The sequence below is a fragment of the Scleropages formosus genome, chromosome 14 (assembly GCF_900964775.1).
Source record: "Scleropages formosus chromosome 14, fSclFor1.1, whole genome shotgun sequence".
Taxonomy (NCBI): domain Eukaryota; kingdom Metazoa; phylum Chordata; class Actinopteri; order Osteoglossiformes; family Osteoglossidae; genus Scleropages; species Scleropages formosus.
Genome location: NC_041819.1, coordinates 12,846,337 through 12,858,354, shown reverse-complemented (window position 1 = coordinate 12,858,354; position 12,018 = coordinate 12,846,337). Strand labels below are relative to the sequence as shown.

Sequence of the window (12,018 nt, the reverse complement as noted above, 5' to 3'; positions counted from 1 at the left end):
CCTAGGTGAACATTTAATCTGGAGCTTCTCCTAAATTTACCTTCTCAAGGTGCGTAAAAAGTGTCATTTTCTGAACGGAGACAAATGGCACATCGGGAGGAAACTTGGTGGAACGTGTGCGACCAGTTGAGCGGGCCCATTGCAGTCAGTAGGGAAGTGGAACACCGCCACCTGTCGGCTGTGTGTGTGTGAGTGTGTGTTCCAGTGTTTGTCCCACATTTGGTGCTCAGTGTGGGGAGCAATAAGAGCAGTGACAGCCGAACTTTCTATGTATTCCTCACTGTGAATGTCTGGGAATGCGTCTCTCTTACTAAACGTGTTGTATATGCACAGGATTAGTGTTGTAACGATACATGAAACTGTATATTGTCTATCGATGTTAAATCGTTTTTGCTACTCTTGGGAGGGACGGGGGGTTTTATACACACATTGCTCTTTGTTTTTACCAATGATGGCTGTGTTTTGTATGTACAGTAACTCTCAGTGTGACTCTGTGCCTCGGTTTTTTACACTGTATGGCTGTAAACTAAACGTCAAGACCACTCCCTTCACTTCCGAAAAGCATTTTTACTGCTCACATTTTTTTTTTCCTTATTTCCTTTCTTAGGCCTGACCTTGTAATGTAGCAAATATTTCAAGTCAACTCAAACATTTGTATAAAATAAACATTTGTGAGTGCTTTTCCATAAACATCGGTGCATGCTTTCTTCCCCCCCCTCCAACAAAGGGTAATTATACTTGTAATGTATTACACGATATGGTACGTAAGGACTAATGTAAAAAACACATAGGCTTCCATCACAAGTTGAGTGAAGAGGTCTCACGCTACCAAAATACTGAATCGGGCCTTGGGATTTTTGACGGAAGAGTCCCTCAAACGTTGCCGCTGCAGTTACAGAGAAACGGAGCCCTGCTGTATTTGACACTGAAAGATGTGACTTTTCGGTTGTGATTGTTTGCTACCTACACACGATGAGACGGGGCCGCTCCGCTGGTCCACGTTCCGGAGCAGAGTCACGGTTCACCTGCGTCGCTTCTCCACTTCCACACGTTTTGTCATTTGTCTTCGGATTTCCTCCTCCAGCAAAGCATATCGAATATAGAATTTAGCAGCTTCCCTGGCCTTAAACTCAGCCGCACGTGTGTTTCGGTGTCCAGTACAAGGAGCTGAAACTTCATTTTGGTGACAAGACCATTTCTTTTACCACCGTGCTGCTTCCAGTTAAGTCAAGATTTCACTTTGGACTAGGAGTAGAAATTGCACTTGGTCTTTCTTAAGTGCCCTTATATTTGTAAAGAATTGAAAATAAAAATCCAGATGTTAATCTAGCACTACATGCATCATTGTAGTGTAAATTAATATAAGTTTTGGGGAATTTTTGTAATGGAAATTATGGTGTTTAAAATCAGTGGCCTCGAATGAAACCGTTTCTGCTCTTGTGTCTTCCTGGAAAGATCAGGAATTTCATGGTAAATGGAGGCGGATGAGCGGTAAATTGTCGTGTTGATGACATGCCTTGGCAGGTGCTCTGCAGCAAATGGTCCTATGATATGAACCTCCATGATCCCACCCTCACTGACGGGTTCAGATTCCGCTTTAAAAGAAAGTGTCACAAGGGGTGTCTTCGTGGGGGTGTGTGAACTCATACAAAATCCCTGCTCCGAGTGTAAATAAATTGTGATTATGTTCACTAAGGAGCATAATAATGAGCAGTGTTCAGTCAAGCCTTAGCTGCCCGAACCAAGTCCAACCTACAAGACCATCAATGGATCCACCCTTGATGCCTGTAGGAACCTGATCACTTGCTACACCTCAACCAGACTGCTACGCCCCGCCACCTTTGCCTACGTGGGGGTCCCATGAATAAGAGGTTCAAAATCAAAAGCCCAGAAGTTCTCAGTTCTGGCTCCACTGTGGTGGAATGAGCTCCTTTTCTCACTCAGAACTGCTGAATCCATCTCAGCATTCACGGAGGGCCTCAAAAAACGCCTCTCTTGGACCCACTTCTCTCGATCCGTCTGGCCCATAAACTTTCACTACATATCTATAAAAAAAAAAATTGCATCAGCTCCATCCAGAGCTATTCATAATGTATGCTGGTGAAGACTGGTATTGGGTGAAGTGACTCTACTTCGTGAATCGTGTCCGCATCTCTATCTCTTTGCCTTTTGGTGAAATGCACTTTTGTTTAGTCTGAGACGTGTCACTTTAGGGGGGAAGCATCCGCTAAAGGAATAAATAAATAAAGGTCATGTTATCTTTATATGTCGACTCCAGGATTTTTGTATTCCTCCTTTGAGGACTATTCCTAGTAATTTTTTGTAATCCGCAGTACCCCGGTACGTTTTTAGACCGCAGCATGTGGAACGTATATTAAAAAAGTGTTGCGTATTCATGGAATTATTCATTTCCCTCTTTGCCAGCTGAAACCGGCGAAGGCTGAGGTTTTGCATCTTTCCATAGCTGGTGATTGTGCAGTGACACCGCGGCCCCGCGAAGGACAGTCTTCCGGAAACACCCACAGAGAGGGTCATGAACTCAGCTGGGTGTCTCATTGCCTGGTCATTTTGTGCTGTCGGGCTCAGCTGCCCAAAAGTGCCTGTTCCACATGCTCCCAGTAGTGACGCGCGGGGCAGTGTAGTGTTCTCTCACTTTGATTCAGGAGGGGGCGCTAGTGAGAAAACCAGTACAGCACAGTACAGTACACATGATGGAACATGAAGAGCCAAGGCCCTTGATGGCCTCCTTATTTGTATGCACAAAATCTCTTTGCATCTACCGTATCATCTCCGTTAAACGAGGTGCTAAAGATAATACGAGAGTAAGTCAAGAAGAATCCGTAGTATTTATATTTGCACCATTTAGCAGTCGCTTTTCTCCAAAACGACATGCATATCGGAGAAAAATACAAACATTCTAAAGTATTGCGGATGCTTTTTGGCTTTGTCTCGTACCATTTCATGCAATCATGTCCGGGTTCTGGCAAACGGAAGTCTCTGTAGTCTAAATGTACTCCTTCAGCATTCTTAAAAAATACATCATCAACGTTTATGCATCTTATAGCAGTGGTTCACACACTTGAAATGGAAATTTCCTAGCCCCACTTTTCATGATCTTTAAGTTACAAAGAGAGACACTGAGTCTTAAGTCTTCTTGTTTTTTTGTATTTCGGAAGCTGGATTGTTGAAATTGAACACAGGGAACTTTTGCTAGTGTGTAACATTGGATAAAAGTGACATTTTCTTGTACCAAATCAAGCAGTAACCATAACATGTACTGCGAATGTCTTTTTTTTAGGATACCACAGGCTTTAATTCTCTCCATTGATATATAAGCTATATAGTCTTGTGAGTTGAAGTTTTCCTAAATTCTAAACCAGGTCTATCTTGCACTTTTTGTCATTCACTCATACAGGTATATAGCATGTATCTCTGTTCTGCTCTGGATACAGTTCCGTGCAACAGAAAGCAGTAATGTTCATCGCAGACTCTGCCTTCATAAAAACAGTAGCTGCCTTGATTTCCCCAGCATGCAGCCATTTGCTCAAATACCACCGCCTGACTGCAGTAAGGCACTTCATTCTCGAGCCGTGTTTGACATCGTTTAAAAAATAAAGTATCTCGGCTGTGCAGACCTATCCAGTGTTACCAAATGGAAGAGTTTACAAAAATACTTACAGCGGCTTAGTGGAGGCTATCTCACCAATTGATCTTAAGTAATAGCCAGTCAAACCTACCTATGAGAACATTTATTACTGTTAGAGAAGGCTATACAGTGTGTTAGAATGTACTATGAGTGTATGGCAGTATGTGGCTAAGGGTGAGTAGCAAATGATAATAACTAATGGAACCTCATGAAAATACCTTCAAATTTTGGTATTGATACTGATCAAGTTTTTCGATACATACAAAATGTACAAAATTCTCTAGAAAAGCATCCAAGGTATGTATGTATATTTTTCCTGAACATCTTGTTTCTCAACTGCAAAATCCAGCATGAGATGAAATTCTTAAATAATCCCTTTAATTCCAGGATGTGTATAATCTAATCCTCGTCATCATCGTCTTCGTCATCGTCGTCGTCGTTATCTTCATCGTCATCGTCGTCATCGTTGTCATCATCTTCGTCATCGTCATCGTCTTCGTCCTCGTCGTCATCATCATCTTCAGTGTTGACCTTTCCAGAGAGCACATCCTCAATCCAGTCCTCCAGCTCCTCAGCAGTTGGCAGATCTTCATCATCGGGCATTTCCAGCCATATGCTGTCAGCCTGTCAGAGGGGAAGGTTTGGAATCTAATTAAATCACTCAGCTAGTGAGACTGACTTTTTGAGTGGATTTAATGAGATTTCATACTTTCGAAATGGCAGCGGCTAAGGACTGAGGGTACATCACTGGAGGAAGTGTTGTTTCTAACTTACGTCTGTGACATTGACCACCCCAATCTGAGGTTTGAAGAGATCCACCTTGAAGGTTTTCTCCCAGTAGGTAATCAGCTGAAAGTTAGGCAACAAAAGTTAAAGACACCAGGTACCTTCCGTAATCAGCACTAGTTATTTCAACTTAAATTTTTCATTGTTGATGCATTGTTTTTATAACTGATTTTTATTCAGCAAAAAGGTTATATGGAAATATTTTAATGCACAACCACTGTAACTCCAGATGTAAGACCAAGTGAGACTCCTGACCAGGGGGAAATCATCTGGGTCGATCCAAACGATGCTCAAGTCAGGGTTGTTGGTGTTGTCTCTGGCCACTTCCTTCAGGATTTCAAAGAACTCATAACCATCTGCAATGATCATACAGAATCTTATACATTTTAAACAAGATTTGGACAAAAAAATGCGTAAATGGTGTTCAACAAAGTAAAGGCATCCTTAAGAATAAGCTTATGTCACTGTGGGAGACTTACCTGGGTCCTCCTCTTCTGCAAAGGCCACGATGTGAATCCCGTCCATATCGTCTTCCTGGTAAGAAACACACAGTCGAACAAGGAATTCAGGGACACTTTGAAACCACTGTGCAGCCTTCAAAACACCTTGGAATTCTCACTGAAACTAGTTGTGCTATGTTAACAAACCCAGGTCTCAAACATGTCTTCAGCACGCAGCTTTCTCAGTGTTGGCCTGGAAAAGAAGCAGTACACACACAATCAGCAGAATCTGTGCACGTGGACAGATGAAATAATCTTAAAGGTCTTAGACGTAACAGCCCACAAAGTTGTGAGAGAACTAAAGCTGACAGCGACGATCCATGCACATGGCTGAAGGTTGGTGTGAAATACAAGGAGCAGAGGCTGAGTGAAAAACAGACATTGATCAAGGCTAAAGTCGTGTTTTATTTGTGCTATTGAATACTAATCACTGACTCAAGGCTTGATACTTATAGAGATATTGATAGATGTCAACACTATTACCTTCTATGTTTATTAACATAGTCCACAATTGCCTCCTCTGAGAGCGGTTTGCCAGGAATGGTCACAGGCTCTTCCATGAAGGGTTCATAGAAGTCAACTTCATTCATCTTCAGGGTCAGCTGCTTGGCCACCTGCGATGAACCCACGAAACTCCATCGCATTTGCACAGAAATACTATTTGCATGACTACATGTAATACAGCAGGAAATAAGAGTTTGCACCATAACACAATGATTGTTTTTCATAAGTAAATAAATACGTAAAACCCATTTTCATTTTCATAATTTTTAGTTCCTTTTGAAGAAGGAAAGCAAGTTACTCACTGCTTTCTCAAAGGTGGCAAAAAACTTGATGTAGGGCTGGAAATGTTCAGCCGCTTCCTGGAAGGCGATGAAGTCTTGGGAAGAAGAGAGCAGCCATGTTTCATACGCACTCCTGTCAATGTGATCATTTTTGTTGCACTGTCATCGTAGAAATGAACTACAGCAAAGCCTGAGAGAAAGTACGCAATCACCGTATAGGAGTGAACAGCATCCAGTTGACTGTTTAGAGTAGGAAATGATCTTGAACTGAACTTATTGTAGTTTCATGGGGATTTTGATGGATTCTTGATGAATCTCTAAATGGTCTTATGGCTGCACAAGTTTACTTTGAAAAAGGATTTTTGTAAGATAGCCAAAGTCTTTCCCAGACATGAAAAGATACCCTCTGCGACAATTATCTTTTTCAGGATCATTATTATAATCCTTCCTGATTTACTCTACTAAAGAATAAGTCTATTTCAGAGCTGAGGAGTCACATGGGGGAATGCCTGGCAAGTCTTCGGGTCTATTAAAAGTCTGTACTTTCCTTATTTGTCTCTGTAAGTCTCTTGTGAAGGAAAATGATTGTCCCGACTACTGGTTTTGCATGAAGGTCAACGGGGAGAAGAAATATATCGACTGCAAACCCTGAACTTTAACCTATAAATATTTCCAAAGATGACCATAAGGGGCCACCATGTACCGAAAGATGAAGATGACAATGAAAAATCCATGACTGATAGAATCAACCTCCCCTTTGTGTGTGTGGGGGGGGCATATGGCAATGATTTTTCAATAATCCTTTGTAATCACAATCCCTTCTGATATATTTTCAGGAGAGTAGTTTTTAGGAGCATTGCCAAAAATAGAACATTTTCAACACACACGCTCAAAAATGCCATGTTATGAGGAACTTGTGTAACAAGATGACCAGTGACTCACGTTCCGATTCCATATTCTTGAAGTAGCCGATGAGTCTGATGTCCTCCTCCATGTTGTCGAAGGCTCGCAGCTCAATGGAGTTACTGATGTGTTCCACAGGATCTTCAAGCAGCTACAAGTGGAAAAAACTGTATTAAAAGCTGTTGAAGTTGTACAGTTCTCTCTGGTATTTCTGGACAAGTTTCACCTTAGGGATGGGCTAACCTTTAATGTAAAAGAACTTATGGTACCATTTGGAAAAGGATTTCATCTGCACTGTTCCAGCAGAACTCCTTCTGAAGAAGGGAGGGCAGGACCAAAGTTTTTCCGTTCTTAAAATCCTAATGTTTAGACTCTCGTGTTGTGTATTTTAACCTGAAATAACGTCCTTGCATGAAGATCATGCCTAGATAAGCATCCAGACTGTTAACACTTGAATTCTCCTTGAGTTCCATTACATGCCATAGTGGGTAGGACATTACACATGTGAGCCCTCCTTTTCTTGAAAGAGAGGAGCATCTTCAACAGTTGTGTTTTTGACAAACTAATGACAAACTGACCCTAAGAATACACCAAAAACACCGCTAAAGATACAAAATATTACCAAACATCTACTGGCAACATTTGGCAATACTCACATCCAACAGGAACTCCACCAGGGTGTCTGCAGCAAACTCGCCATCAAACTCGATAACCCGCTCATCCTTGAAGACATATATGCTGCCCTCCTCCTCCAGACCTAAGGACTCAGAGAAGACCTTGTTGTAAGACTTAACAGTTGAGGCATGAACACTGATAGGTGTTGTATCAATCAAGTCTGACACTCGGCTTCAGACATGTTATGAAACAGGTACAGGTGGTCCCCGACTTACAACGGAGTTAAGTTCCGCGAAACCCATCGTAAGTCAAAAATAGCGTAAGTCGAAAATGCATTTAATACACCAAACCTACCGAACATCATCACTTCTTATCCTTTAAGATGGTCGAGATCGTTGATTGCGAAAGTCCCAGTTCACGTGAGATGGCCATTACGGGCTTGTTGCCTTCATCAAAGTCAAAGTGGCTTTATTGTCATTTCAACCATATACAGTTGGTACAGTATACAGTGAAACGAAACAATGTACCTCCAGGACCATGGTGTTACATAAAACAACACAAAGTTACCTACAAAGGACTGCATAAAGTGCACGTGTGGGAGACGTGTGCAAAACAGCACAAGACAGTACAGTAATAATTGAACAAGAAACTGTAAACACAGTAAAAAACAGAACATATTAGAATATAATAATAAATAGTAAAGATATAACCATATTAATTAGAGTTTGGAGGGTGCGGTGGTGCGGCGGGTTTGGCCGGGTCCTGCTTTCTGGTGGGTTTGGGGTTCAAATTCCGCTTGGGGTGCCTTGCGACGGACTGGAGTCCCGTCTTGGGTGTGTCCTCTCCCCCTTCAGCCTTATGCCTTGTGTTGCAGGGTTAGGCATCCAGCTCCCTGCGACCCCGCTCGAGACAAGTGGCTTCAGCGCGTGTGTATGTGTGTAATTAGGGTTTCTCCTCAAGAGTAATTGGCCTCCTCTTCTTCTTCTCACCAGTAGCAGGAGACACAGATGGGCATTTCATAGACACGATGAATGCACAAAACACAACGTAGATACGGGGGTTATCAAAAAAAAACGCTGGCAACACTGAACAGTGCAGAGTTAGGGTTATATACACTAGCGACCGCGTGACAGAACGGGAGATGCGGAGCGTTGCCGCTGCCCAGCTGTATCATGAGAGAGTATCGCACTGCATGTTGCTTGCCCAGGGAAAAATCTAAATTCAAAATTCGAAGTACGGTTTCTACTGAATGTCTATCGCCAGCTCATCATCGTAAAATCGAACCATCGTAAATCGGGTACCACCTGTTTTATGAGTCAAAAAAGGCTTTTGTTAAGTTTTGTTGTTAACATTTTTAGTTCTGTATGAGCATTCTGAGACTGTTGTTTTCTATGACTCACCCAACTTTTTGGCCACTTTGGCATCCTTGTGGGAGTCGACCATTCCAAACCCAATGTCCCGATCCTCCAGCACCTGTGCAGTCAGCTGAGGATGAGGAAAAGAGCAGAATAAATGTGCGGAATAAACGAAAGTAACGTGGAAGCAATGTTGCATTACATAACTTTTTTCATCAGCATGCTTTCAGTCCAATTTAGAATTAAAAAGGACTAATGCAGTGAGATCTGATGTAACCTCTCGCTATGTACAGAACAAGCTCTGCGCTAGCATTTTAAAACATTAGTGGTCTTGTAGTTTGCTTCATTGATTTATTTGTATGTGTGAAATGGACTGTTCATCAGTTTTTATGATATGATTGGACTTTTGCTTGCGAAAAGTCTTTATGGTTTCATAGGGAATGGAGAAATAGAGAGTGCTAATAGTGGAACATAATGGGTTATGGGTTAATTAGGAGACAATTTCAGGAATTAGTTAGCTGTGAAGTAAATGGGGCCTGTTGTATAACTGTCTAAAAGTGATCTGCACTGTAAATGGAGCCCAAGTGGAATTCCCAAGTGATATCACACTAGAAGAAGCTGGCCGGGCCACCAGGCCATGACAGATTATTGCAAGTAATATGGCTAAGAATAAAGAGATCATCTGTCAGTCATATGTGATGAAACTGGAGAAAAGGCAAGGAGAAAGAGTTGGTTTCTATATCGAACGTGTGTAACCTTTCTCTAAATGACAGGTCATCATCGGGCTGAACAACAAAGGTGCAGCAAAGGAGAGGATCTCGTCAAGACTCAAAATACTCTACTTACACTTCTTGGGAAACTTAAAAGCATTGCTTGCATCTCCACATCTCAGACAAAAAAGTCATCGGTCTGTCAGTAAATGGCAGTGCACGTGGTCTGGTGTGGAAAGCCGCATGTAAGACGATCAGACTGGATAACTAATCCAATAGCTCAGCACTCCCATAATGAGAAGGACAACTTGGCCTGATTGTTCTCCAGAGATACTTAAAAGTAAAAGTAAAAGAAAGTGTTGGAAATTTTATACGGATCCCAAGACCGACTTCTGTTTTAAATGATCAAATATTTAAACAACACTACAAATTCATAATGTGTCAGGTTAACAAATTAATAGTCTGTTGTATGGTAATAATATACTGCGACGAATTAAAGAGGTATTATTTAGTTAATGAAAATAATCATAAAAAAATATGCACTGATATTGTAAACTCAACCTGCCTGTTGTTTTGCATATGACTGTTGCACTACAGTGTCTTGGCATCATGAGTGGGATTTCAAAGTGTTTTACGTGGCACAGCGCCTTCACGGATTTGAAAAATTATCTGAGAAAATTTATTACATTTCCGTGTTCAACGCATCTCCCACGTTTGCACAGATACCCAGCATACAAACCTTTCAGTCTTTAAATAGAAGTGAAACCCAAACCAGACAAAGGATTTGCAGTTGACAGCTACAAAAAAAAAGTCTACACTGTGTAGCGAATACCAAAAAATGTTTACTGTGGTAAGCACACCATAGGAAAACCACTTGCCTCCATGTCAGTGTGGAGGCTGCTGTACTTCTGGTGGTATCACAGCAGAGAGCACCAGGCCATAGTGTAAATAAAACTTTACTTCTTCGGTTTTACTGTGACGTGTGAGTAGCTTTGCCAAAAAACAATGTCTAATTAAATAAATTAATACATGAAAATGTTTTATTTATGTAGAGGCTATATAACACAGCTTCTGAAACCGCTTGTCCCATACGGGGTCGCGGGGAGCCGGAGCCTAACCCGGCAACTCAGGGGGGGACGCACCCAGGATGGGATGCCAGTCCGTCGCAAGGCACCCCAAGAAGGACTTGAACCCCAGACCTAGCGGAGATCAGGACCCGGTCCAACCCACCGCACCATCATGCCCCCAAGGCTATAACTCTATTAATAAATTGTAAAATGCATTCTCAAATTGATAGCAAAGAAGGTCTGTAGCTACAATTGTCCGCTTGTAAGCCAGTCTTTGCATTCTGTAAGTGACAAACAGTTGATATGGTATGTGTTTTAATTTAAAAATTGCTTTTCCGTGCTGTACATCTCTGTCTACATGCAATACAGTTACACACCTCACAGTGCTGTACATGAAATACATCACACAGAACGTCTAACTTAAAAGCCTCCGGTAGGATAAGTGGTATAAATACAAAGGGCAGGCCAGACAAAAAGCATCTGAATAATTCATTCATTATACGTGCTTTGTGCATTTACACTAGATCCTGATTTTTTTAAAATGACCATGCCTTTGGAAATTTGTGTGTTGGAAACCTTTTAAGCTCTACTGCTGACAATGATGAGCACTTAACTCATGACATGGAATCCAAAACACAGGAAAGGGGAACTTCACGCTCAATAAAACCTCCTGCCAGACATGAGAATCTTAAAAGCTCTTTTTATGGATATCAGTATTTTAAACTATTCCGTAAAAAAAGCACTGTCACATTGCTGTGGTAAAACCTTATATTTAAAGTCTCCTTCAGAAAGAATATTTTCAAAGCGCTAAAAAAGATATTAGAAATACAAACCAATTAAGCAGCTGAATACTTTGTAATCGATTTCCTTCGGCAAATATCAGCAAAGTTATCGCAGGTATTACACAATAAAATAACAGAGCAGCGGTAACAGCAGGACTTCACAAAACTGCAGTTATTTCCAACTATCAATAATAAAAGCTGACCCTTTTTATCTGAAGCAGTGAACAAGCTTCACCCATTTATTCAGCATGGTACTTTACAGGAGTAATTCAGGGTAAGTACCATGCTTTCGGGTACTACGCTAATGGCATTTCCTAAGGTGCCACGCACCTGTTGTTCCTACTGCACAGCCTCCCTTACCTCCAGAACAAGCTCGTTCATTTGGTGCTGTTTCTGGAGCTCCTTGTCTGTGCCGAGAGGCTCGTGGTAGAGCAGGCACAGCATGTCGTATTTTTTCAGCGCCTTCTTGTAGTTCTTCTCACTGATGTCGATCACCCGGTCCTTGCCGTCAAAGCTGGGGAACTCCAGGCCCCCCTCAGCGCTGCAAAGGGAGGCCAGGTAGGCACAGGGCAGGAGAAGAAGGAGATGCAAGGCCTTCATGGCTCCTTTGGAGGTCAGCACCCAAGAAGAGGTGGAAGGAAATGAAACGCTGGAACAGATGGACAGTGGATGTGGCCAGACAGGAGAAAAGGGACACGACCAAAATGAAGACAGACAAAGGTAGGATAAGCTGCAACCCTCTGAGCTGGAGTTCCTCACCGCTCTTTATCCCAACTCCCCTGCCTGGCCCAGAAACCCAGGTAGCCTCTCCCACTCCCGCACGCTCTCCTCGTCTCTGCACAAGACAAAGGGAAAGACAGAACGGGCAG

The 12,018-nt window shown here is 42.1% G+C and overlaps 1 protein-coding gene across 1 annotated transcript; it reads right to left on the bottom strand.

The window, feature by feature from the left end:
- Positions 1-3,386: 3,386 nt before the first annotated feature.
- casq2 (calsequestrin 2) lies at positions 3,387-12,018 on the bottom strand. The gene is made up of 12 exons (XM_018728396.2): positions 11,909-12,018; positions 11,510-11,798; positions 8,636-8,720; positions 7,277-7,377; positions 6,660-6,771; positions 5,739-5,812; positions 5,416-5,546; positions 5,080-5,125; positions 4,912-4,966; positions 4,688-4,788; positions 4,421-4,495; positions 3,387-4,270 (listed from the first exon to the last, which is right to left on the bottom strand). Exons 2-12 carry the CDS (start codon positions 11,747-11,749, stop codon positions 4,046-4,048), a joined length of 1,245 nt encoding a protein of 414 aa, XP_018583912.1. The 5' UTR covers positions 11,750-11,798; positions 11,909-12,018; the 3' UTR covers positions 3,387-4,045.

Bases quoted from the DNA above. Each gene is read 5' to 3' on its own strand.
- casq2 (XM_018728396.2), bottom strand. From the start codon at position 11,749: ATGAAGGCCTTGCATCTCCTTCTTCTCCTGCCCTGTGCCTACCTGGCC. The intron at 6,772-7,276 runs GTGAGTATTGCC...TTCCACTTGTAG, and splicing joins TGGTGGAGTTCCTGTTGGAT to CTGCTTGAAGATCCTGTGGA. The intron at 5,126-5,415 runs GTAATAGTGTTG...CTTCTTTTCCAG, and splicing joins TATGTTAATAAACATAGAAG to GCCAACACTGAGAAAGCTGC.